At 51.5% G+C, this 26,415-nt stretch overlaps 1 protein-coding gene across 2 annotated transcripts in view; it reads right to left on the bottom strand.

The window, feature by feature from the left end:
- NEURL1B (neuralized E3 ubiquitin protein ligase 1B) overlaps positions 1–26,415 on the bottom strand; it is a 122,096-nt gene that overhangs the window by 26,629 nt on the left and 69,052 nt on the right. The window contains exon 1 of one of the 2 annotated variants that reach the window (XM_030957644.1): positions 6,551–6,654. The exons of the other annotated variant lie outside the window; for it this stretch is intronic. Coding sequence (XP_030813504.1) covers positions 6,551–6,581 — 31 coding nt within the window. The 5' untranslated portion in view covers positions 6,582–6,654. Of the gene's footprint in view, positions 1–6,550; positions 6,655–26,415 lie in introns of those variants that run through there. 2 annotated transcript variants of the gene reach the window in all.

Genomic DNA, 26,415 nt, shown 5'->3' with positions numbered 1-26,415 from the left:
AGAGGAGGAGATCTCCCTGGACACGGAGGGGAAAACAAATTAACAAGCAAGAAATCACTTTCTCCTCCCTCCTCCCCAAAGCCCCAGTCCAACTGCTCAGACACCAGGAATTCATGTTCCAGCACTCAGGAATTGAGACAACAGGGCATCCAGGTCTGAAGGGAAAAGCTGGCACAGGTAAGCTGAAACAAAGCTCTCTCAGTGCCGGTGATTCATTCTTTTTATCATACACAGGGAAGAGAAACACAGCCATCACCAAGATAGGGAAGAACACAGAGTAAACAGCATCTCCTTCCCACCAAAAAAGTCCTCCCATGGGCACAGATCTTATCTGAGGGAGCCTTGGGAGGGCCTGTCCCTGCTGATGCCTCTGGGGAAGGAGGTGGGATGGGAAGGAGAAGGGGTAGAACCTCACTGAGGGCACCAAAAATCTCTGTCCCCTCCAGGACACAGATCAGTGACACCAAACAAGGGCGGAGAAGCTGCCTGAATGAGAGGACAGAACAAAGTATGGAAATCCTCCTCCAGCAAAACTTCCTGCAGCTGCTGCAGACAGAGGAACGTCCCTGAGATGACCTCTGCCCTCTGGATAGGTCTGGAGAATTTGGGTGCCAGGGAGTCCCAGAAGTGGCCAAAAGGAGATGCTGAGGAGCAGGGAAGGTGCAGGTCATGAGTCAGCTCCGTGGTTTGGCTGCTGTGCAGGGCACAGGACTCCAAACTGCTCCCAAAAACTGCCCTGGGCAGGAGATAATAACACGGAAATGTGTCGATTATACCCTTTTTTGAATTGGAGATGGGGTAACTGAGAGGCATTTTGAAAACTTTAATTCTATTTTCAGCCTCATGAGAAGGCTGAGACAACACAGATGTTATAATTCACGCCATCACACAAATCCATTCCCCACAGAAACGCAAAGGGAAGAGCTGGAGGATCTCACACACCTTCCCCGTGGGGAAATCCAGGTGGGATCTGAGGTGTGTCCCAGGGAATCTCACCGTGCAGCACACGCTGCCAGCCCAGCAGCAGCCCCTCAGAGGGCTCTCCCTGTGCCAGTTCTCCTCCCTGCTCCTCTCCCGAGCCCACCACATCCATCACGGTGACGCGCACGCTCCCCCTTAGGAAAGGCTGCTCCTAATTTAGCAGCCAAGGCGCTCAGATAGGCTCTGTAAACAGAGGGATGCTGCTGGGAAGGAAAATGTTTCCTTTCAAGGCAAACCCTTCTGTGGCTGCCCCAAGAGCAGCTCCTGAACCCAAGGAGCTCAGAGGTGAAATGCCCCGGAGCTCAGAGGTGCTGGTTCGCGTTCCTGATGGAAAAGGCAGCGAATGTGACATGTGAGGAGGATCCTCAGCAGGACCGGGAGAGAAACCCGGCACAAGGCTGGCAGTGACTCATCCTCCTCCTGTCAAACAAACATTCAAACCTGCCTGCCTGGAGTTAAACACCTCAGACATCCCGAAGCACTTCCATCGGCTGTCAGGTGATGACCTGCTGGGGAGCTGCGATTTCCTCTGCCTGCAGGGAGGGCTCTCCGAGGGTTCTGCCCACACAGACAGACCCTGGGGTGGGATTTTCAGCCTCTGCAGGAGGGTGAGGTGCTGACACGCAAAATTATCCAAATTATCCAAAGAAATAAAATTATGCAAAGAAATAAAAGTGGGGAAAGCGCTGCTTGCCAGAATTCCCAGCAAAGAAATTCCCTGTGGGGAAAGCGCGGCTTGCCAGAATTCCCAGCAAAGAAATTCCCCTCTGGAGCATAAATAATTAAAATTAAAAAAAAAAAAGAGAGAGAGAGGGCACCTGCCCAGCACTACCCATTGGAGAGCAGGGAAAGCTCTGGCTTTAATGACACACTTGGCACAGTGCTGGGTGTGTGTGACAGCCCGTGGGCCACGGGGCATGACACAGCTCCATTTAACACCAGCCTGGGAGGCGATGCCTGCCTGGATTGGAGCACAGTTGTTCCTCCAGCCTCCAGAGCCGAGGTGCCAAAGGCTGAATTGATGGTGCCAGTTGGCTGCAGCGCAGTTCGGGGCATGTACAGTGGTTAAAGAGAGCCCTGGGTGCACAATCAACCTGCTCCAGCTCTAAATCCCACAGAAGGCTGAGCAGCCTCACAGGTTTCCTTTTGAAGAGTGGGAAAGCAGAAGGCTGCTAAGAAAGCAGTGAATTAATCTTTTTTTCCTTTTTTTTTTCCACTTCTGTGACCTTCTTCCAGGAGATGCTTCATAATTAATTAACTCTTGTACCCCCATGTGAGCCAGGGTTTCCCACCTCCCTTACATTCAAACTAACCCTGTGATAAAGCCACCTGCTCAAAGGTCACACAGGGAGTCATCAAAATCAGTGACAGACTCTCAGAACCTCAACTCCCAGCCTAAAAGATGCAGAAAAACAGGCAAAATCAGGCTGGATTAACACCTGCAGTCCTTGTTGATCAGCACTGAACCAAACCCAAACCTAAAACTGGTCTGAACAGGAACTTTTTTCACTCAAACCAGAACAACCTGAAGTGGTTTTTTGTAGTTTTCCTAAAGTCAGACTGGAGCCAAATCAAACAATTTACTGAACTCCTGACAATAACAAGAACTCCTCCCACAGTGCATCACTAGCAGCTGAAGGAGGAGGGACCAGAAAACAAATCTAAACAAAAGTGCTCCTTCAAGTGAGATTTTAGCCCCTGGAAAAGGCAGAGAGATCTTTTCCCACTGCATGGACTTTGCTCCTCATTTCTTAGAGGAGAACTCAATCAGTATTTTGAAAAAGCATACACAGAAATGTCTTTTTTAACCCACAAACTGTACATCCCTGCTGCTCTGCATTAACCAGCACCCTCCAACCACCCCTGTCTGGCCTGGCAGATGGGAGCACCAGCCTGGTGAAGGCCTAAACTTGGGATTTCTGCCTTGTTGAGGGTGGGTTAGTGATTAGAAGCCTTTTCCTTAAGAACACAAAATAATTTCTTGCACCGAAGTGACTTGTGCCAGAACAAGCCCCATTCTCCCTCGTGTTTACCAGACACAAATGCCACTCATACTTGGTATTCCTCACAGTTGTGAGGAAGGCTGTGGGAGAAGCACAGCAATCAGATCCCAGCCAGATTCTAAAAAGGGAATTTGGCTGCTTTGTTAAATACCAATGCCCCTATTTGGGTCAGGACCAACAACTGGGTCCCAAGTGGAAAGTCCTTCACTTGTGCCTGGGCTGGTGAGTGCCTGCTGTGTCCAGCAGCTGTCCACCTTCCCCTGTCACCACGGGCTCCCAGACACTGCTCCTCACAAGGCTTTCCCTGGATCAGAGGAATTCTCCCCGCTCCCAAGCCTGCCCTGCTGAGGTCCCGGCTCCCACTGGTTATTAACCCTTTCCTGCGCCCTGTGTGTGCCTGCAGAAAGGAGCCCCATGGAGAAAGGAGCCCCATCCATGGCACCAGGGTGCTTTGTGCTGCTCCCTGCCTCTCTCACCCCAGCTCCAGAGCGATCCCCTGCAGAAAAACAAGCACAGAGCCACAAATCCCACAGATCCAGCAGCTCCCAGCCCGCTCTGCGGGCCAGCCCAGGCGCTGCCATCACCTGCAGGAGCCAGGACAACCCCGTGCCTCAAAAACCAACAATTCCCTCACCCGGCTGCCCGCAGATCACCTCGGGCCGTGGGCAGGGAGGCGAGGGGAGCAGGGAAACAGCGCCATCCATGCCCAGCCTGCGCGGAGCTGCTCCTGCAGGGGATGCGGGAGCCGCTCCCGGAGCATCCCGAGCGCTCCGGGGCAGCACCCGCGTGTGTCGGGGTCATTTCGCTGTCACCCGGAGAACAGCGGCTCCCAGCAGCACCTCGGGCCTGTTGTTCAGCGCACCTGACACATCCCAGCTCCTTTCCCTCCAGTGCGTCCCCAGGAGCTGCCTCTCATTAGGCACAGCCTCACTACTCGTGCCGCTCCGCTCGGAACATCGCGGTTCATTTGACAAAGCCTGGGCCCATTGTGTGCTAACCATCCGATCCTTGGCAAACACGAGTTTCCCAAGCTCCCGGCACGAATTCCTCCGGCACCGATAGCGTGTGCTCTTGCATCGCTCCACAGAAACGTGCGGAGAAACGGATGAGGCTGGGCGAGGGTTTAAAGATGCAACAGGAACGGTTTGTTCAAGCACATTCGGACAAAGTCGGGTATAAAAATGAGTTGTCTTCAATGGGGTTTAAAACTGAATTCTGCTGTTTGAGAAAAGCATTGCCATTTTTGTGTGAAACCTGAATTGCTGCTTGTTTGGCTTTTCCAGCAGCCAGGTCCCTCCACATTCCCTCTACATTTGATTGCATTGAAAAGGTTTTTTCTACCTTAAGCTATTTCTGGTGAACAAAACCACCAAAGTGATTCAGCAGTGAATCAATTTAACACAAGTAAGCAAATTTCAGTTTGAAGACATTCTGTTCGATTGTTTGAGTTTAATTAAGAAGTTTCTTCAGTCCATGGGACAGAGAACAATTCCTCTGTCAAAATGAGAGTGAAAGTGCCTTGCTCAGTCTGCAGGGTGAAGAAAGAGGTGCATTTTGGACCATGAAAAGGAAAGACTTAATTCTGACTGATTATCTTTGACTAATTCTAAACAGCCCTCACATTTATAAATAGGACTTCATCCAACCATTCAGTCTCCCGGAAAAACTTTCTAATTTTCAAAAGGACTGTTCCAAGAACAGTTCTAAACCTGCTTCCCTCCGCAACGCCATTTGGATAATGAAAGACAAACAATCCATCCAAAATTCAATTTCATACGAAAAATTGCTGAACGGGGTCCAACCCGACAAAAAACATTCATAAACTTCCAAACTGCAAACATCCAAAGGCTCCTCTGCAGCCACAGGTTAACAGCTCCTTTGGATTGTCATTACTCTTGTAAAAAGCAAACCGAACTTGGGAAAAAGACACATTTCCAGCATCATCCAGCCCTCAGCAGAGGCATTCAAGTGTCCTGCATAGCTTTGCCTTGCGCAATTTGACAAATGTTTGCACATGGACCATCCCCAGCGCTGCAATGCTCCCAGACAGCCTCCACCTGGAGGGACACCACCGAGATTTTCTAGGCCACCAGAACAAACGTTTGAGCTGGGAGGTCTCCATAAATCAAGCCTTCATTTTTTTCCTCCCCCATCAAACTTTTCCTCTTGAACAGCTCCTTTTGAAAGCACCGCGAGGAAGTCCTGAACGGCGGAGCTGCGGTGCAGCTGATGTCATCCCTTTTTTTAAATTCACGTGTGGAGGGCTGAGCATGTGGAGGCTGCTCAGGAGAGACTGTTCTAGCACCAGGCAGAAGGGCTGGTACAACTCCCAGCCTTCTGGAACAGAGCTCTCAGCACGACCCCACGGCCCAGCAGGTACAGATATTTTTTCTCCGGGAAGTTCCAGCCTGACCGGGGTAACCTCTGCTGACCCAAAGATGTTTCCCTGGATTTTTTTTTTCCCTCCCAGGTTTTTTTGCATGTGCCCCCAGCTGAAAACCCAAAAAGCAAAATAAATTTCCTCCAAGGTCATGCACGCCCCACGATGTCTTTATTTGCCAGTTGGTGAAGTATTGAAAAAAAATGAAAACTTCCTTATTGTGAGAGGAGCTAATGTCCCATTTAAATGTAATAGAGAACGAGAGGAGATGCAACTAGAAATCTAATCACCGCTTCATAGCTAAACCACGAGCTTAGCAGCTTTCTTTTGTGCCCTGAAGGTCCCAGGCACCCTCTCTTTGCAAAGACAATATATGGCACATCCAAATGCTAATCTATTCCTCTCTTTATTTCTATATTCAGCTCCCTGGCTGATTACAGGCAGACGTGTATGTGTTCAATAGGTCCTCCTGCTTCTTTAAATAAGTTTAATAATACCCTTTTTATTTATGGGAGCCTGAAGTACAAAGGATGCAATGCAGGAGCTCTGCAAGAGCAGAAAAGAGAAGAAAAGCAAAGTAGCTGAAGATACAGCCTGGCAAGGGCTCAGTAATTCAACACTGTTGATTCTATAGAGACCAACTGCTTTTATTATGCACAGATTCTCCGAGGGGGGAGAGAGCCCCACAGTTACGAACTTGCAAAGGAAAAGAATCTGTACATCTCTTGTCTAAGCGCAGAATTGGCTAAAAAGGGAATCTTAAAGCCAGGGCAGCCCACCCAACATTTCACCCGGCCACTCCGAACAACTAACGTCTCTCCCCATTAAAAAGTTGTATTAAAAGGACACAACGAGAAGGTGAAATGAAGCAGAAATCCCCTCCAAGGAGTGGGTGCGAGGGCTGGGAAGCGCCGCTCCAGCTGCGGGATCAGCCCCGCTTCACCCCGCGCTCAGCATCTCCGCCCGCCGCGCATCGCCGGCAGCGAGCGGCTCGGGAAAATCCCTGAAACGCCCGAACGCCCGGCTCCTCCGGGCATTGCCGACACGCTCGGCTTCTCCGGGCATTGCCGACACGCCCGGCTTCTCCCGGGGAGCCTCGGACCGGGGAAGGGCGGCACCGCCGCCGCCGCTCGCCCGCAGCATCCCCGGGGCAGGACGCGCCCCCCGCCCGCAGCCCCGGCGGTACCTGCCAGCGTCTTGTGCACCGTGTTGCCCATCGCTCGCTCGCTCGGCGGCGCGGCGGAGCCCGGGGCCGCCCGGAGCTCCGCAGGGCCATGGACAGCGCCCGCCTCCCGCCGCCGCTCCGCGCCCGCCCCCCGCCCGCCCCGCGGAGCGCCCCGCCCGAGCCGCGGCTGCCGCTGCGCTGCCCCCGCCGCTGCTCCTGCCCCGGTGCCTCTCCGGGATGGGCCGTTCTGCTCCCTGCCTCTGTCCCAGTGCCTCTCCGGGATGTGCTGCTCTGGTCCCTGCTCCTGCCCCGGTGCCTCTCCGGGATGGGCCGCTCTACCCCCATCCCTGCCCCGGTGTCTCTCCGGGATGTGCCGCTCTCCTTCCCATCCCTGTCCCTGTGCCTCTCCGGGATGTGCTGCTCTCCTTCCCATCCCCGTTCCTGCCCCGGTGTCTCTCCGGGATGTGCTGCTCTGCTCCCCTTCCCTGTTCCTGCCCCGGTGCCTCTCCTGGATGTGCCGCTCTGCCCCCTGTCCCTGTCCCTCTCCGGGGCGCACCCACTGGCGCCTGCCGGAGGAGCTGCCAGCGGGGATTTGGGCAAACACGGGCCCGGCTCTCCCCCAGAGACCCCCGACAGACGTTTGGCCTCTCCCTCCTAAGGAAAAAAAAATAAAAAGAATCAAGAATTCTCTTTCTCCCGTAGCACAAGCACACCTGTCCATCAGCAACACCTTCCCGAAGGGCACCAGCTGCACTGGGGAGCCCTGGGAGCCGATAAAGCTGAGCTCTCTGCCTCTCCGTGCCATTTCCTTGCGGGTGACCTTGGATAAGCCACTTTGCATCTCGGTGACACGGCTTCCCCACCTGGGCACCGAGGGAATTAGCAGCAGTGTTGTGTCGGCAAAGGCGTGATTAGTTTGAAGCACGGCGGTGACGAAGGACACCTCAGCCCGCAGCCGAGAGCTCAGCACCGACAACATCGGCTCCACAGCTTCCCTCCTTCGGATCTCAGACAGAAAAACACCTTTGGAACCCCCCGGAGAAGAGCAAGGCTCCCTCCCCACCCCTCCCTCCTCCTGGCCCGAGGGGTGGCAATGCTGACGAGGGAGGGTGCCAAGCCTTCCCTCCCTGAGGCAGCTTCCAGAGTCTTAAGGCTTTAGAATTGGGAGCCTCAGAGCTCCAAAATGTTCTGCAGCCACCACCTTGGGCCGATGACACGGTGCACAGTGCTGGGGAAAAGTGTCCCCTAGCAGGAGTCACATCTCTGCACTGTCACAGAACCTGGGACACAAAAGGAAAAGTGGGAAGAGGGGAGAGCCAAGGAATAGTAGCTCAATAGCCTGACAGAGATCAGCCTGTGATCTATTATAGAGAAGCTAAAATAACAAGCCTTTAATCCCTAGATCATGTTGAACAGGTCAAGTGTGGCTCGAGAGATGAGAGAGGACAGAAAAACCCAATTTCCAGCATTTTTTCGCTATCATAGGGATTTGTTAAAAACGGGATTATTGAGTGAGACACCAGCAGCTGTTCTTAAAAGCGCCTGCACCCATCTGCTGTCTCCTTGGGTTAGCACATGTCTCCCACTCCCTTTGCTGCAGGAGCTGTCAGAGGGCAGCAGGAGCCCAGCGCTCCTCCTCGGGGACAAGGGGAGGGCGGCAATGTCACCCTCCTGTCACAGAGGGGAAAGTCCTTGTGTCACCAGACAGCGGGCAATGGGGAGGCTTCGCTAATCGCGGCTGCTTTCCCTCAGCAGGGAGTGGCTGTTGTTATTTTAGGGCTTCAATTCGCCTTCAAAAGCCGGCGGCAGCAGCCGGGGGCTGCTCATGTGTGGGCTGGGTGCCACCTCCCTGTCCCTGTCCCTGTCCCTGTCCCTGTCCCTCCTGCCACACCCCGGCCACACCAGCCCACACACTGCCCGTCCCAAGGGTGTCCCAACCCTTCCTCCTCCACAAAACGGGGTAAAAATAGAAGACAATGAAATGGGAATGCACATCCTTGGGACACAGAGGTTGCCTGCGGCAGTGTAACCAGCATTCCTGCTCTTGGCATCGTAAAAATTGAGTTTGTTAAAATAAAATCACCTTCTTCTCACAATGCAAAACAACGCTCCTGGGAAATGGTTCAGCTAGGAGGATTCTCACCCTCCCCAGAAAGAGAGAGTAAAAGAGAGCCAGGACTGGACACTGAGCAGGCCCTGAGCAGCACTGCAAAGTCAGCCTGGAGAAAAGCAGAAACTGCCCCAAGCAAGGCTCCACAGACAAAAACTCATTAGCATTTTAAGATTCTTTCTGCTCCAGCAAGTTTTGATAACTCTCGTTCACAACACACTTCAGCAATTTCCTCTGTGTGCCCCTGAAGAAATCCCCTTCCCTGTCTGCCCTGGCTGGCCAGGCACAGCCTGACCTGCACGCACAGCTCTGCTCTCTGCACTCCCAGAAACACAAAACTGTCATCTCACCGAAGCTCCTTCCCAGCAATTTTTACCACTAGACCTCAAAGCGTTTTGCAGACAAGGTGAGTGACAATATCCTCATTTCATGAGGGATGAATCCAAGCCACAAAGAACCCAGGAGATTTGTACAAGGTCACAGCTTGGCCATGGGCAAACTGGGGAGCAGAGCTCTGGAGCAGCCACAAAACCGAGCTGGATCCAGCTTGCAGCCCTGGACACTTTTAGCTGCACACATTTTAGTTACTTCTCCCTCTGCATTTTCTATTTCTCTCCATAACAAATTCATCTTAGTGGGATCAGTGGAGTCTGATCAGGATAATATTATGCAAAGGAAAAAGTCTTTGGGAGGCTTTCTGTATCCCACTGATGTCAGACAGCTGCTCCCCAGCTCACTGTAATCACTTCTAAATCTCACTGTGCAGGGGTGTGTGCCCAGGCCTTTCAAAATGGACCAAAAAAAAAAAAAGATAGACAAATTTCTTCCTGAATCAAAAATGTGATGAATTCCACTTGAGGTTTGTCGCAGACAGGAATCTGACACAAACCCTCCTCTAAGCACCCACACAGGCCAGGCCTCTCAGAGAGGGAAATATTAGCAGTGATATAAACACATTTTTATAAACTTAATGTTCCCAGAGATGCAAATAGCTTACAAGGAACAGCTAAATTTCCACTGATTGTTACCAGCCTGACGCGTAACTCTTGTTACAGCATCAGATGGGTTTCATTGTCTTTGTAAATCCCCCGGGGGCTCGAGTTTTGGGGGCTGAAAGCCGCTGTGAGCTGTAAGGTACCACTGGGAGCAGCTGCCATTCGTGTCTCTAACAGATGGCAGTGAATAATGACAGGCTCGGCTCTTCCAGCAACAGCCAGATAAAACCCTGAGAAATCCGTGTGTCTGTGGGGCAGGGAGCCCTCCTGGCCTCCAGGGGAGTCTCCTCCCATCCCAGATCCCGGTTCAGGTGGGATCACCTCCCCTGGCTGGCAGAGCCCCTGCTCCATCTGCCTCCACAAACACAGCTCTGCTCCTCCACTCTCAAACTGGCCAGGTCGGTCCCATTCACAGAGAAATCCTGGGGAGCTCCCAGGGTGATCTGTCCTTCCCAAAGAGCAGATTCCTGCTTGCAGAGCTGTGCCCAGCCCTGCTCCACAGCCCGGGCACTGCCAGCTGCTCCCATTTCACACCCTGCACCCTCAGCTCTGGATCCCTTCCCTTCTCTGTGACTAAATCTGAGGAGATGCTCACAGCATCCATTTCTCTTCCAGCTCCATCTGCCTGGAGCTCTGAGGCCGCCCAAACCTCCTTCCCTTCCATCGCAGCTCACCTTGAAACCTCCCTTTCCCTCCCCTGCTTAGCAGGAGCTCCCTGGGAATTCTCAGAGGCTGCAGATGGAAAATGCCCCAAAAAAGACATCAGGGGACTGTCCCAGCCTAAAATGCCCTTCCAGTTTGCAAACACCACCATGTCCAAGAGAGTGCAGCTCCTCTGAATGCACATCAGTGACATTCAACACATTTTCTTCAACAGGTTCTTATCCAGCATGGAAACAATTCCTTCCTCCTGACACGAGTTCATTTCCCTGGCTGTGCTGGGTGGTTTTATGAGCTTCCCCCTAGAGCTCCTGCCAGCACCTTGTGCTTTCTTCCCTCCTCCTCCTGGCTGAAGGCACTGTCCAGGAGAGAGCAGATTTGCCTGATCAAAGCAAATGTAACTCGTCTCACAACTTGCCAGCCTCCGCATCTTGCCTATGGAAGGAGAGTACTAATAAGCCTCTCTCCTACTTGGAGATGAGTGGAAAAATAAAAAGAAAGAAAAAAAAACCAAGCTGAATTCCCATCACACACACTTAAAGAGGTATTTGTTTAGGAGGGATGCATGTACAGAGCATCCTCCAGCACCACACAAAGCCCTCCTGCCACCCACGCCTCCCGACTGCTGGCAGCAATTCCTTCCCTCCCCTGCTCCCAGCAGCAGCACAGGATGCTCAGGGTCTGCACAGGTCACACTCCCTGACTGGTTCTGACTTCTTTTTTCCCCTCTAAGAAATGAAGGGAAGCAGGAGCTTCCAGCACAACATAGGAAAATCTTGCAAAGAGCTTCTTGAACTGGCCTTGACCACGCAGAGGCTGAAGCTGTTTCCTGATCCTTGCCCTCAGAGCCTGCTGGAGACTTGGCTTATTTACCCAAAAGTGGGACATGAAACCAACCACACTTGGTGGAATATAGGGCACAGTGCTGCTGGGCCAGAGCTGACCCACAGGATGTGGTGCAGCCAGGGAAGGGAAGCCTGCAGGGATGGACGGATGGATTTTGTGGTCAAACATCCAAAGAAGCAGCGAGCACCTGCCCTGACATGGTTCTCTGCTCAGGGTGCAGGCTGTGACGTGTTCCAGCCTTGCAGGGGATGCAGAAGCCACCTCTGACAAGATGCCAGAGCAGCTCTGAGCTGAGGAACATGTGGGCATTGCTGGCAGAAAGGGATTTGGCCACGGATTCCTCAGCTGCAGGAATTAAAGCCCAGGCAGAGAGAGGAAAAGGAAATGGTGAAACCACAGCACAGCTCAGTGTCACTCACAGCTGCCACGTCCCAAGTGGCTTTGGGAAGGATAATGACAGTCCCCAAACAGCAGCACAGGCTGCCAGCAAGGGCAGGAGCTGGGGTGGCAGCGAGGATGATGGTGATGCAGGGAGGAACAAGGAGAGCAGAGGCAGCAAGGGGGACACTTGTGACAGCATCTTCTCCTGGGAAAACTGGGCTAATTCCACACTCTTCATGCATTGGATAAACAAAGGTGCTTTCTCTCCACCTTCCCAGGGGTGTGGGGAGGAGAGGGGCTCCTGGCCACGATGGAGCCCAGAAGCTGCAGCCCTGCTGGGAGATGCTCCCTTGCCAGCCCCAGAGCAGTGCCCTTTCCTCCTGTGGGGGTGGAGGGTGGGCTGGGCCCATGGAAGGAAGAAATTCCAATTTAGAAACAAACAGAGGCAGTTCCTATTATTGTTAGTGGGATGTCAGCATCTCTGGTCCCCAGCACCACTGTCAACAAACAGGCTCACAAATACTCCTTCAGCATCAGCCAAAATAACATCCATGAAAGCATCTATAGCTCAGCATTCACTACACACACAACAAGCTCTCCTTCTTCGTTTCAAATCCAGTCTTGTCCACGTAATTTTAACATAAAGGAACTGGTTGTGGGCTGTGTTACCAAATGAGTCATCATTTTATGTGACAGTGTAATATGATTTAGAGAATTCTTGGCACACCAGTGTGGATTATGCATTATAATCTCTTAATTTGGGCTCTCAGTGCTGTGTGCCAGTGCCTGGAGCAGGAGGGAAGGAGCAGGAGGGAATTGCAGCCCGAGCTCTGCTCCTGCTTTGCTTTGTGTGACCTTCACAAATTTGGTACCCTCCTCCTGCCCTCCTCCCTCCATCTGCAGAGCAGGAACACGCCTGAGTCTTCGGCAGGGTCAGCTAATGCTCACCCAGGAGGTTTGAGGAACATTATGTAAAAGCAAATTGTTATTTCAGTAGGGGAAGGAAAGCAGAAGGACTTTGCAGTGCAACAGGCTGCTCTTGGGAAGGGCTGGATCCAGCCTCTGGGTGCTGGGTACCAGTCCCAGGCTAACTGGGGACAAGGATTTTCAGATGGTGAGTAGGAATTCCTAACAGGAAACCTGGAGATTTGCAAACTGCGACTCTCTGGAAAACGAGCATTGTTTCTGACAAATATTGATTAAATAAATAAATTAATTGCTTGGGGACAGTTCTGTCCCCTTCCCCTTTTCCTTGGGGAGGCTCCCAGTGTCCCAGTGGGGATGAGCAGCCACCACAGGGGAAGTGGAAGCGTGTGTGACCAGGAGCTGGGGACACTCATCCACCTCAGGCTGGCCTGAAATTCCGGAATCAGCTTCCCCAGAGCGGAAAGGTTTGGGATCAGAGCCTGCTCTGGGGATCCAAACAAACAAACCCAGAGTGCAACATCTGCCAGGGTTACCCCTGACCCCCGAGGCGTTCCATTCCCTGTGCTTTTGGGAAATACAACTGACCCATATTTAGCCAAGGGGAACTGGGCAGGAGAGATGGTTTCCATTCCCAAATCCATCCCTGAATCCCTGATCTGCCTCTGCACCATTCCCAAATCTATCCCTGAATCCCTGAATCCCTGATCTGCCTCTGCACCATTCCCAAATCCATCCTTGAATCCCTGATCTGCCTCTGCACCATTCCCAAATCCATCCCTGAATCCCTGAATCCCTGACATCAGCCTTGCACCATTCCCAAATGCGTCCCATCCCTGAATCCCTGATATCCCCCCTGATCTGCCTTCCCATCCCAAATCCCTTGCCTCCCATTCCAAATCTGATCCTTCTCTGCACCTCCCAAATTCCCCGATCCCTCTGCTCTGCACCGTTCCCAAATCCATCCCTGATATCTGCCTCTGCCCATTCCCAAATCCATCCCCGAATCCCTGATCTGCCTTGCCCCATTCCCACAGCCCCTGCTCAGGCATCAGAGGCAGCAGCATTCCCACAAGCCAGCAGGATGCATTTCATGAGACACAAATACCACATGACAGACTCTGGGAGACTGAGAAATCCTCCCCAGAAGGAGGAAGAAAATTCTGAGGAAGAAATGAAAAAGAAAAAAAGAAAACACAACACCCCTACATTTGCTGGCAGGAGGGTTTCTCCTGAGCCCTGTGGAAAGCAGCCAAGGCAAATCTGTCAGAATTGGGAGAGGAAAGCAGGGCTGGGGCTGCCTAAAGCCCAGCTTTTCCCAGGACAGCTCTCAGCGGCAGACAAAGCAGGCAGACAGAATTGTTTGACCTCTGGGAGCTCTTTGGGGAGCAGATGACAAGTGAGAAACACAAACAGAGGAGCTCATCTGCCCCTGCTCCGAGCTCTTTCACCTGTTACTGATTTCCCCAGGCAGGGCAATGACTGAAAGGCCACTTGGAAACGCAGCACTTGATAATATTTTACATTTTAGGTGCTCATGGGAAAACCAAACCAAGACAAATCCTGCATTTACTGCCTGTCACCTTCTAAAAATGGGACCAACTTCTTAAGTCTCTACTTAGGAGTTACTCTCTTGAAATGAAGCAATCAGAGAGGACATAGAGCTACTGGATGGGCAGAAAATTATCCAGGAAAAAAGCATCTTTCCCTCCTTGCTCGACCTCCCTGAACTTTTCATGCACAATAGAGCAAAAAGGAGCTGACCCTTGGTGACTTGTAGTTAATTTATAAGCAAGAATCTCTGTGCCCAGGCAATGCCTGTGCTCCTGTGCCACTGCCAGGCACAAAGGCACTGCCTGAGGGGCTGGGGGACAGATTCTCATGGGCCAGGGGCAGAGCAGAACCCACAAAAACCCTGCCAGGGCCACACAGGGACTGTCCCCAGAGTGTCATCCCTGGGGAAAAATGCCCATGGGGTGAGCCAGGGACACAGAGGCACTGTGAGATTTACCTGGGACACCCACAGGATTCATGGAGAGAACCCAAACCAGCACGAGATGCTCAGGATGTCCCTCAGCCTTGGCTGTGGGTTCACTTTTGGGCACTGCAGGGATTCCTGGCTGGTCTCACAGCTTTTCTCTGGGGGTTTTCCTAGAAGAGATTCCCTCCTGGGAAATCAGAGCAGCTGACAGAAAACAGGTTTGGGCTGGGGGGCTCAGCTCTGGCCCTGCTGTGGGCTTGTCCCAAGGAGGGGGACATGCAGAGCATCCTTTCTGCTGCCCAGAGGGCACTGCCTGGGGAGCAGGAGGGACACCAGTGGCAGCTCCCCAGGTCACCTGGGGCTCCTGAACCCTCCCCTCCCTGCTCAGCATCTCCCAGGGGATCCCTGCACACAGCACAGCTCCTTGCAGGGCCCTTCTGCAGCACCTCTCAGCTCCGAGGTTGGTGCCAGCTCCCACCCTCCTCCAGAATCCCCCCACAGTGGAGCAGAGTTCACCCAAATTCCAGCTAAATCAGCCCAAACAGCAGTGAACCCTTAACCAGAGGGCAGCAAGGGCTGGGGTGGCAGTGACAACTCACAGCAGCAGTGCCACCAAACACCCCAGGAGCTCAAACCACAACCCACACACAGCTTGGGAAAAACCCTGGGGTAAAAGAGAACCCAAATGAGAGGCACTCAGCAGCCTTCCCCTTAGGGAGAGCCCAGCAGGGCAGCAGGAGTGCTGATCCCTTTGGGATCAATGCCACCTCCCCTTTGTCACAGATTGTCCCTCCAGAGCTATGCCACCAAATCCTGACCCTGTGTTTGTCACAGACATCTTTTATGAAAAATCCTTTTTTAGGATTTGAATTTTTTCCTCCTGAGAAGCTGAGAGGCATCAAGAACAAAATGTAAACATTGATTATCTGCTGCTGTGGAATGCAACAGGTGCATCTGTGATTGGCCCATGCTGGTTGTTTTTAATTAATGGCCAATCACAGCCCAGCTGGCTCAGACAGAGAGTCCGAGCCACAAACCTTTGTTATCATTCTTTTCTATTCTATCCTTAGCCAGCCTTCTGATGAAATCCTTTCTTCTATTCTTTTAGTATAGTTTTAATGTAATATATACCATAAAATAATAAATCAGCCTTCTGAACCATGGAGCCAGATCCTCATCTCTCCCCTCATCCTGGGACCCCTGTGAACACGGTCACACATGTTGGACACTGCTGCCTTCATCCCCAGCCCTGAGAGCACCAACCCAGTGACAAAGAGCCCAACCCCAGCTGCCCTCCTCGGGCCAGAACAAGCCGTGGTTTATAGACTGATATACACACACATGCCCGGCTATTCGTCCTTGCAGCAAACACTTCATGAAGTGTGCCCCAAGCCTTTCTGAATCGAGCAATTCTCTGCTCAGACAATCAATTCCTGACTGAGACTCTGCAGGGAAAGACATCATGTTGCAGGAATGCTGCAGAAGCTGTTGCATATACTGTTTCCTTTGTTGAGAATAGCATCTTTGCCTTGGATATATTTTTTTTTCCTCCTCAGCCATTTAATTTCATGAAACAGAGCCCAGTTCCAGCAGGCAAGAAGATTTTGCTTCTCCTTTCCCGAAAGGCTGAGAAACCAGATTTAAAAAATGTGCTTAGTGGGCGTTTGGTGGGACGAATTCTCTCCCAGAGTTCGGCATTTCTGAGCTAGAGCAAGAGCTACATTGCATATGGTGCCTGCTTTTTCCTCCCTAGCAGGTAGCCTAGAGATCTGCTGGCTTTTCTGCCATGAAAAAAAAAAAAATAAAAATCAGAGTAGCTGCTTTGATTAAAAAAAAAAAATCCTGCAAGAGGTTTCAGGTTGGACCTTTTGAGCAAAAGGCTGGGTTCAGGAATTTGTAGAAGTGCTTGTATGTAACAAAAAGCAAATTATTGTGTAATAATTAAGTGTAATAAAAAGCAAATTATTCCTTGCCAGCCACCTAAAGGGCAGGGACTCTCTGGGGCAGGGCCTGTGGGGGTCTCTGCAGCCCAGACCAAACTCAGCAGGGATTTTCCCACTCCAGGGCTCACCAAGAACCACGGAAAAAATAAAAACCCTTTGGAGGAAGCACGGGTTGAGCTGTCTGCAGGAGCAGATGGAGCTCTCTGGGAGGGCAGCAGGAGCAAGGCTGTGACACAGAGCTGAGTCCTGGGGATCTCCGGGCACCACTGCCCTGCAGGGCTGGCACGGGGGCACACACAGGGCAGTTCCCGGGCTGGCCCTGCCCTCTGGGGCCACAGCCAGGCCTGGCCCCTGTGTCCCCACTGCGGGAAAAGGGGCTGGGGCTGGGGGGGGACACCAGGGAGCGCAAGGGTGGGTCCACTGGAACCAGGGAATTTAAACCACTGTAAGCAGGGATCCTAAACCACTGTAACCCGGGATGCTAAACCACTGTAAGCAGGGATCCTAAACCACTGTAACCTGGGATGCTAAACCACTGGAACCAGGGAATTTAAACCACTGTAAGCAGGGATCCTAAACCACTGTAACCTGGGATGCGAAACCACTGGAACCAGGGAATTTAAACCACTGTAACCAGGGATGCTAAACCACTGTAAGCAGGGATCCTAAACCACTGTAAGCCGGGATGCTAAACCACTGTAAGCAGGGATGCTAAACCACTGTAAGGAGGGGCTTTAAACCAGTGTAAGCAGGGACTTCAAACCAGTGTAAGCAGGCATCCTAAACCACTATAACCAGGGCTTTAAACCACTGTGACCAGGGATCCTAAACCAATGTAACTAGGGGCCTTAAACCACTGTAACGAGGGATCCTAAATCAGTGTAAGCAGGGATCCTAAACCACTGTAACTAGGGGCTTTAAACCAGTGTTACCATGGATCCTTAAACCACTGTAAGCAGGGACCTTAAACCACTGTAACCAGTGATCCCAAACCACTGTAACCAGTGATACTAAACCACTGTAATCAGTGATACTAAATCACTGTAAGCAGGGATTATAAACTACTGTAACCAGTGACCTTAAACCAGGGATCCTAAGCCACTGTAACCAGTGACCTTAAACCACTGTAACCAGTGATCCCAAACCAGTGTAAGCAGTGATCCCAAACCAGTGTAAGCAGTGATCCCAAACCACTGCAGAAGGACTGGTGTGGAGCCCTGGGTGCCCACAGGGGCAGTGCAGGAACAGGCAGGTGCAGATCTGAGCCAAGACACCACACAGGGAACAGGCAGAAGGAGCAAAACAGAAAGCCCAGTGAATGACACTCCTGTCCCTGTGCACCCTTATCAGCAAAATAAAACAACTGCCAAGATGCGCTACATCTGCACAATTGTCTCCAAATTAAATGTACATCCACGTTCTATAAATATCAGTAATTCTCCTCTAAAGCATCAGTAATGCTTCAATTCTACTGGGATTTCTTTCTTAGCTGCCAATTTTAGAGTCTTCCCAAGAGATACTGGCTTGAACCTTCTATCTCAGCTATTAAATAAAGACAGGATATTTTTATTAAAAAAACCAAAGCACACCCTTGAGACCCAACAGTTCAGACTGGAGATAACAACCCCTGAGTCATGTAACGTGGTTTTAAGGAGACTCCAATAAATCATGGAATGGCTTGGGTTGGAAGGAACCTTAAAGATAATTTTGTTCCAACCCCATTGTCATGGGCAGGGAAATCTCTGCAGCTACAGAATCTTCCTACACCTGCACTGGCCATTTTTTTTTCCCAAATACAAGGTTGAGGTCTGAATCTCAATGTTTTTCTTCTGTGACTTGGAGAGGGATGGAGGGTTTGTCTCCTCCTTTGAGAGGCACTTGGAGAGAGGAGCTGAAAGGCAGCTACTCCAGCAGCACGTGGATTTGGAGATGTTTGCAGAGCCCCAGAAACCAGAGCTGTCCAATAGAGGGAGAACACTGAATTCATTACACCCCCAGGCTGCTCTGGGCTCAAAGACCTCTCAGATGATGAGGATGCTCCAAAACTCAGGAGGACTCTACAGCCCTTCTTCTGTGCTGCCAGAGTACTGAAATTTTGGGATGGCATTCAGCCTTTCCCTTTGGAAAGCCCCATTTCCCTGAAGGAAAGGCCCCATCCTTGCAGTGCACGTTGTCACTGGAGTGTTTTAGTTAAAGAAAAGAGGAAGCAGCATCTTTCAGAGATCTGTGCGCAGTAAAAACAAGGAGACACCTCACAACACTTGTGATACCTCTTGGTATTAAGGACACCATGGAGGGGCTTGATAGCTGGTTTGTAAATAAAGCTGAGTTAGTAGAAGAAATAACAATTGATGATTTTTGAGTGTATTTATAACAAGGAAGAAGACAACGCTGTTAGCATGGGAACAGATTAGAAAAGATACATAAAAATATTTGTAAGTTAGATTACGTGCATAAGTAAATGTGTATAGGTGCCTTATTAAATTTCTGCAAAACTTTTGCTAATTATATTAATGTTAATTGCTTTGCACCAATGAACATAATAAGTTATTGTGATGTAGTTAATGACTTAAGACCACGCTTTGTTAAGAGTATATAAACGAGAGAACACACAGAATAAAAACTTTTTCTTCTTAGAAGTGTGTGTGTGTGTGTCACGTCCAACCCAACAGTGACAGACACGTTGCAAGACATCCTGTGCCCTGCCTGCCAAGGGCTGAGCCTGCTGCCTTCCCTGCTCCAGGCTCACACCAGCCCATCCATCACCTGCCTTTAGCTGGCCCTGATGAGGAAATGATGCCTGGGAGCAGCCCCTGCACCACGGGCTGGCATTTCCATTGTCCCACAGCAAACGTTTGTCCAGGTGTGCCAGCAGCTCTTTCCATCCTTCATCTGGACTTTTATGAGCAGTGCTGCTGTGTCTCCTTCCAGCTGCTCCCACCACGTTGCTGGCACCTGGAAAAAACCAATCTAACCCAACTAGGGCACATTTCTGGGTCACCTGGAGGGGTTTGGTGGCACTGCCATCCCCCTGCAGCTCGGCAGGATGGGATAGAGAACCCAAATGAGAGGCACTCCCCAGATTTCCCCTCAGTGAAAGCCCATCAGGGCATAAGAGTGCTGTTACCCTCAGTTCTCCCATCAATGCCACCTCCCCTTTGTCACAGATTGTCCTTCCAGAGCTGCGCTATCGAATCCTGACCCCTGGGACACCTCAGCTGTGGAGGGACAGGGCACAAGGGGGGTACCAAACCCAGCTGCTGCCCCACAGCCAAAAATCCCTCAGAGCACAGCACAACCTCCCCATGGCCAGAACACAGCCAAAAATCCCTCAGAGCACAGCACAACCTCCCCATGGCCAGAACACAGCCAAAAATCCCTCAGAGCACAGCACAACCTCCCCATGGCCAGGAAGAGGCCTCTAAGTCATGGGGAGGGGTGGAGGAGGACTGGACACTCCACATTTTGATCTGAGCTCTCCCCAAACAGCAAGAGAGGGTCCTGCCCTCCTTCCTGTGCCCACAGCAGGTGCCACCACCCTCCAGGCACAGCCACCAGGGCCAGCTCTGCCATCCCACAGGGACACTGCTGACACCTCATCCCCTCACATCCCAGGGCTCCAGAACGTCCCAACAGCCCCAGAGCACCCGGGGGAGGTGATGGGTGCTGGGCTGCACGGGGAAACCAAGGCACACGGTGGCATAGGATGGCACAGAGTGGAACAGGGGTGGCACAGAGGTGGCTGCAGCCCACTGAAGGCACTGGGAAAATCTCCTGCTGTTTCAGAGGGAATGTGGGTTAGAGCCACCAGCCTTCGACAGGCAGGTGAGCCCCTGGCAAAGGTGAGACCCTGGCACAGGTGAGACCCAGGCACAGGTGAGACCCTGGCACAGGGGAGCCCTTGGCACAGGGGAGACCCTGGCACAGGGGAGACCCTGGCAAAGGTGAGACCCAGGCACAGGTGAGACCCTGGCACAGGTGAGACCCAGGCACAGGTGAGACCATGGCACAGAGAATCAGGCTTTGCTGTCGCACAGCCAGGGAATGGCAGCCCTTGAGCAGCTCCCAGGTGGGAGAGCAGCCACCTGAGGAAAGAGCAGCACTGAGTGACAGCAGCACCTCTGCACGTGGCACAAATTCTGCATCACGGCTTGGCCAAGTCCCCTCTCCACTCCCCATCCTCACCCAGCCTGGGAGAGGATGTTTATTCCTAAAATCAGATTTATTCCTCCAGCAGCAGGGTTTGACCCGCAGCAGCTCTGTATTTCTGGGCCACACACAGTCCTGCTCAGCTGGAGCTGCAGCTCCCTCTCTCCTGCCCTGTCCTGGAAAGGTCTCAGGGTTGAACTCTGCCTGGAAAGGGCTCTGGGCTCCCAGCAAACTTCACATCAGGCTCCAAACCCTCTCCATCTCCGAGCTGTGTCAGTGTCAGAAGCCTCTCTCCAAGCACCCAAGGTCAGACCACACAGAGCATTCAGAACTCTCCCATCACAGCAGCCTGGGATGGTGCTTCAGGGTCTGCAGCCTTTTAAAGTCCCCAAAAGCTACAGAGTCCCAAGTCCTTCACTGAAACAAGCAAAATCCCTGATTTACAAGAAATCAAATAGGGGAAAACAGGACATGGGTTTACTTTCCTTATTTTATTTTTATTTTTTCTGTAAAGGTTCCAGATCTGTCCAAGGAAAGGCTCCCTCAGGGCTTATCAGAGCAGCCACCACAAAGCAGAACAAAGGAAACACCAATCATTTCCAGTAAATCAGAGAAATGACAAGCTTTAACCTTCAGAGGAGAGCAGATTCCTGCAGAGGGTTTGGCTGCTCTGTCTCTGAGCTTCCTTTTCCCCAGTCCCAGTTTCCTAGCACGAGATCCCTCAAACAATAGAGACTGGCATCAGAAGAAAAAAGGAGGGGGGAATGGAAAAGAGCCCTGCTTTTACACGTGGGCTTAAAATGGGAGGACAGCACTTGTCCCTTGGGGGAATTGGTCCCTCCTGGTGCTGCAGGGGACTCGGGCCAAGCACTGCTGAGGTGTCACGGGGCAGAAAGATGCGCTTGGCTCCATCTCCATGAGTAGCAGAGCTCTGAGGGGCTGGGGAGCGGCTGCTCACAGCACCAGAGTGGGAGAATGAGGTGCTCAGGCCCCACAGAGCTGCTGCAGGGAACAACAGGAGGGTCAGGGAGGGCAAACACAGCCCAGGCAGCCCCTTCCAGGGGCTCAGGGCAGAGCACAGCCTGCCCAGGATGGGAATGGAGCATCCTCATCATCTGAGAGCTCTCTGAGCCCAGAATTCTCCCTCTATGAGACAGCTCTGGTTTCTGGGGCTCTGTGAGCATCCCCAAATCCACTGCGGAATGAATGAGGATGCCCCAGGATGGGAATGGAGCATCCTCATCATCTGAGAGGTCTCTGAGCCCAGAGCAGCCTGGGGTGCAATGAATTCAGTGTTCTCCCTCTGGGACTCTGTGAGCATCCCCAAATCCACCCAAATCCACTGCTCTGGGAGCTGGACAGCCTCACCCTGCTCCTCACCAAATCCCTCTGCAGCTTTGCATCCCCAGGTGTGAAACAGCCTTTGCCAGGCCTCCAGAGGCACAGCCAGCTCAACGTGAATATTCTGGAAATGAGGGCATGGCCCAGGCACCCCTGCCCTGCTCTCCTTTCAGAGCAGAGGGCAGCACGTGCTGCTTGCCCAGAAATCTCTGGGAATTCTGCCCAAGCTGGGATGTGCTGGTTTAAAATCCAGAGACACCTGAGTCAAAGGGAGGAAATAAAGCACCCAGACACACCTGGGCCTGTCAGAACAGACAACAGGCATGGGTGAGGAACCCAGAGGTTCCTTGGGAGCTGCAGATGTTAAATCCATCTGGATAACTGCTCAGCTTGCTGCAAATCTAAAATCAAGGGCCTCTTTTCTCATGGAGGAAGCTTTTTAAACCCCCACAAGGACCAGTGAAATCCTTCCTGCTTTACCCACACATTTTTCCCTCACCTGGGAAGAACAGAGGTGTCTCAAACCTCCTTGGTGGGGAGTGGGGCAGCACCAGAGAGCCACAGAATCATCTGGAAAAGACCCAGCTGTGCCTCACCCCACCTTGTCCCCAGCCCAGGCTGAGTGTCACACCCATGGCTGTGTTTCTGTTCTCCTCTTGTCCCCATGGGATCATTTGGGATCCTTTGGAAAAGCCCTCCAAGACCCAGCTGTGCCTGATCCCCAGCTCAAAGCACTGAGTGCCAATTCCATGGCTGTGTCTCTGTTCTCCTCTTGTCCCCAAGCCAGACCCCGTTGTTTTATCACTTTTAAACCCAGTTAACCACAGGAAAGGTTTGCTCTGGGGAAAGCAGCAGAGCCAAGCAGAGCAAATCATTCCTTTTCCATCCTACAGTGAGCCAGGCTGTGGTAACTGAGATCCCCTAAAAAAATCATTTCATATACAAACATATATATTTCACACATATCTACAAAATATATAAAATCTATTTCATCTAAATATAAAACAAGTATTTAAAATATATAAATAAATAGATGAAATATTAAATGTATTTCTATAAATAAATATGTATATATATTTCTATAAATAAGTATATAAAATCTATTTCATATATCTTTCAAATATTTCCTTTTAAAGACGCTTTTGGCCATGGGGCTGCAGTCAAGCAGACCCTGTGAGCAGCCTGAGAGGTGAGGACAGGCCACTGGTGTCCCCAGGGGACAGCAGAGCCTTTGGGAGCACGTGCTGGCTCCTTTGATGTGCCACGAGCCCTGCAGATAGGGCCAGGCCCAAGCAAAAGGGCCAGGACAGCTGCCAGCTTTATGATTTCTAGGATGGGCTCCAAGAATAGCCCCCTTGTTGTCCTACAATGAAGTCACAGCAGGGGAGGGGCAAGGGCAGGAGCAGCCCAGCAGCCAGGATATCTGTGTGTGCCCAAAAGCTCCGAGATGTGCTCAGGGCTCTGCTCTGGCCCCAGGACAGGGCACACAGTGTGACACCTGCTTGTTTGCTGTGTGCCTGCCGTGCCCTCCAGCCTGGAAACCTGGAATGAATGGCTGGGAGTCCCTGCTGTGGGGACACAGAGCTGCAGGCTGGGCTGTCCCTCCCTTGCACTCACCTTGTCACCACCACGGACAGGGAAAAGCCAGCTGGCATTTAAGCCAGGCAGCTGCTAATTAGGAGCTATGCTCTGCCATGCTTTAATTACAAGGTGGGGCCCTCAGCTCCTCCCAGGCTCAGGAGAAGTTGGAGAGACTTGAAAGAGCTCACCTGGGAGAGTTTTCCTGGGGAACAGGTGCCAAGGATGTCTGCACATCTCTGTGCCTGCCAAGAACAGGGGTGCTCTGCTGTCTGCACCCCTGCACCCCAGGCCTGGCTTAACTGGGCTCCAGCTTGTCCCTTTTGGGACAATGATGTGTCCCAGGACTGGGGACACTGCCCTCATCCCTGGTCCCTCTCACCCTTGTGTCTTGCCAAAATAGAAATGCTTATACTCCTCCTTTTCCTATCTGAATCAATGAAATTACCCTGGGAACCAGAGAAAGAAACTGGTCCAGCTGCAGAAAGAAGCCCCTGCTCCAGCTCACAGCCGTGGCACAGGACAGGAATAGTGTGGGGCTTCCAGCCAAGAGTTTGTGACATAAATTTATGCTTTAAATCCATCTGCAGGACAGCTCATGGTATCTGAGCCTGGTTGGACTGGGGACTCAATTGAGTACTCCCTGTGCCCAGAAATCACCATCAGCCCTTGAAATAAAACCCCCTGGGCACAGCAGCAGCCCTGCAGCCCCTGGGCAGTTCAGGAAAGTGACCTTTTCAACCCAAAAAGACAGAAACGATGTACTTGGAAAAGGGAGCCCAGAACATATCCCGTGGTGGGCAGGATGTGGACATAACCCACAACCATCAGTCAGTTCTTAACCTGAGACATTCATGCAGCTTAGAATTGGTCCTGAGTATTAAACTGGAGTCTGTGCATGATGTTGGGGTTAAAACGAGGCCAGCAACCATGCCAGAACTTGATTTTATCACATCGAGAACTAACCAGATGTAATTATTCTATTCCTAACTCAATACTGAGCTGAGCAGGCTGGCTGCTCTCATTCTGAGCAGTAAATGTGGATGGAACCCTGTCCTACAGACAGATTAACAGGGGCAGCAGCAGTTGGTGGCTCTAGAGAATGAGGTATTTCCCAGAAAACAGCATTACCTCACCTGCAGGAGACAGATCTGTTTTCCCTGTGGTTCCTTACAGGAACACCCATGCTGCCTGCTGAGTTGTGTCCCGCAGAGCCACCAACTCACTACAAAAATCCCACACCACACAATCTTTGTTTCATGCTGCTTCTCCTGCTCACAGAAGGAGAATTTACGTGTCACTGCTGGCAAACCCCAAAGTGCCTTCCTCAAACTAAAATCCAAACCAAGAAGCTTTGATCTCACCCTGTCTCTGTGTTGTTTGAAGCTTTGCATCGACCAACAAGCAAAACCTCTGGATGCTTGGATCAAGTTTGTCCTTTGGGAGATCTGTCAGGACAGGGAGCAGCAGCTCAGGGGGGACACAGCTGTGAGAGAATTCAATACAAGAGATCCCTCAGCTCCAGCCTGAGGGGTTTCTGGAATTCATGTGCCTGAGGGGAGCAGCTCCACCGAGGTTCACAGCCCTCCACATCATGGCCAGAAGTGGTGGTGTGATACTGGAATGGTGAAACTCTCTGGGTTTTCAACAGGAAATCTATTTTGGGACCTCGAAGGAGGACTCCTTAACTTTTCCTTTTGGAAAGAGTTGTTGGTGATCTCACTGCATGGCTATCAGTGTCCTGGGCCAAATACTCCTTCTGCTCCTGGACTTCTGATCAGCTAACAAAGCAGATGCAGGAACTAATTAAAGAAGCAGAGCCTGTGTTTTCTGCTTCTTGCAGCTCTAAATTCAGTAGCTGGTACATGACACCTCGTGAGCTGATGCTTGTCTGTCTGTGATCTCAGATGAAAGAAACATTCACCAAATAATCCAGGGGGATGGGAGCCTGAGCACTCTCTGCCAGGGCTGCTCCAACAGATGGAGAAACAAAATCAATTGCAGGATCCCAGATTCACAGGTTCTCAGGAATGCCATGAGGAAAATAACCCCATCTCTACCAGCTGGAAGGGTTTCATACCTGGCATGACATCACCTGAAATTCGTAATCCTGGATTTGCAAGAGGACAGACTCTGGGGCCGAGTTGCACAGGCCTTTCCAAGCTTTATTGATGGCAGCATATTCAATGCTATCCCATATTTCATAGGATGGAAGAGACTAAAATGAAGTTGCCTTGGCTGAACACAGAAAAAAGAGCAGAAGAGATTTCATTGCCACAGGCCTGTCACTCACTTATGCTCTCGAGAAATTTTACAAGGCACGAGCAAGGGACATCATTAAAAATAAAGCAAACTAACCTGTAATTTAGAAGAGAACCTTCTCTTCCCTGAGTTATTTATTAACCAGTTAAGAATCTGTCAAGCCCTTCTTAACTATTAACAAACAGTTGTTGAGGTTGGGACATAATCCCAGGCCAAACTGCACAGCAATTAATTGACATGAGAGCCTGAAATGTATTGCTCCCCTTGTGCAAACATCCATGTGCAGCTGCACAAAGCCACCTGGGCCCCAAACCTCCAGGAGGAGCTCAGAGCTTGGGGTGCTGCTCCCTGCAAACACTGCAGGGGCTGCTCCCAGCACACAGAGGGGACACAGGAATAAACAGATAAACACAAAATTAGGATATTCCCAACCAGCCAGTATTGAAAAACGTGTTTGATTGAGGAAGATCATGGAATCATGGAATGGTTTGTGTTGGAAAGGACCTTAAATATCATTCAGTTCCAAGCCCTGCCATGGCAGGGACACTTTCCACTGTCCCAGGCTGCTCCAAGCCCCATCCAACCTGGCCTTGGGCACCTCCAGGGATGGGGCAGCCACAGCTGCTCTGTGCCAGGGCCTCCCCACCCTCACAGGGAACAAGTTCTTCCTAATCCCTAATCTAAACCTAATCTCTTATCTGTTTGGGTATAGAAAA

This window comes from Camarhynchus parvulus, chromosome 13, assembly GCF_901933205.1.
Source record: "Camarhynchus parvulus chromosome 13, STF_HiC, whole genome shotgun sequence".
Lineage (NCBI taxonomy): Eukaryota > Metazoa > Chordata > Aves > Passeriformes > Thraupidae > Camarhynchus > Camarhynchus parvulus.
The sequence above is the reverse complement of the archived record's forward strand: the minus strand, read 5'-3'. Positions and strand labels throughout refer to the sequence as shown.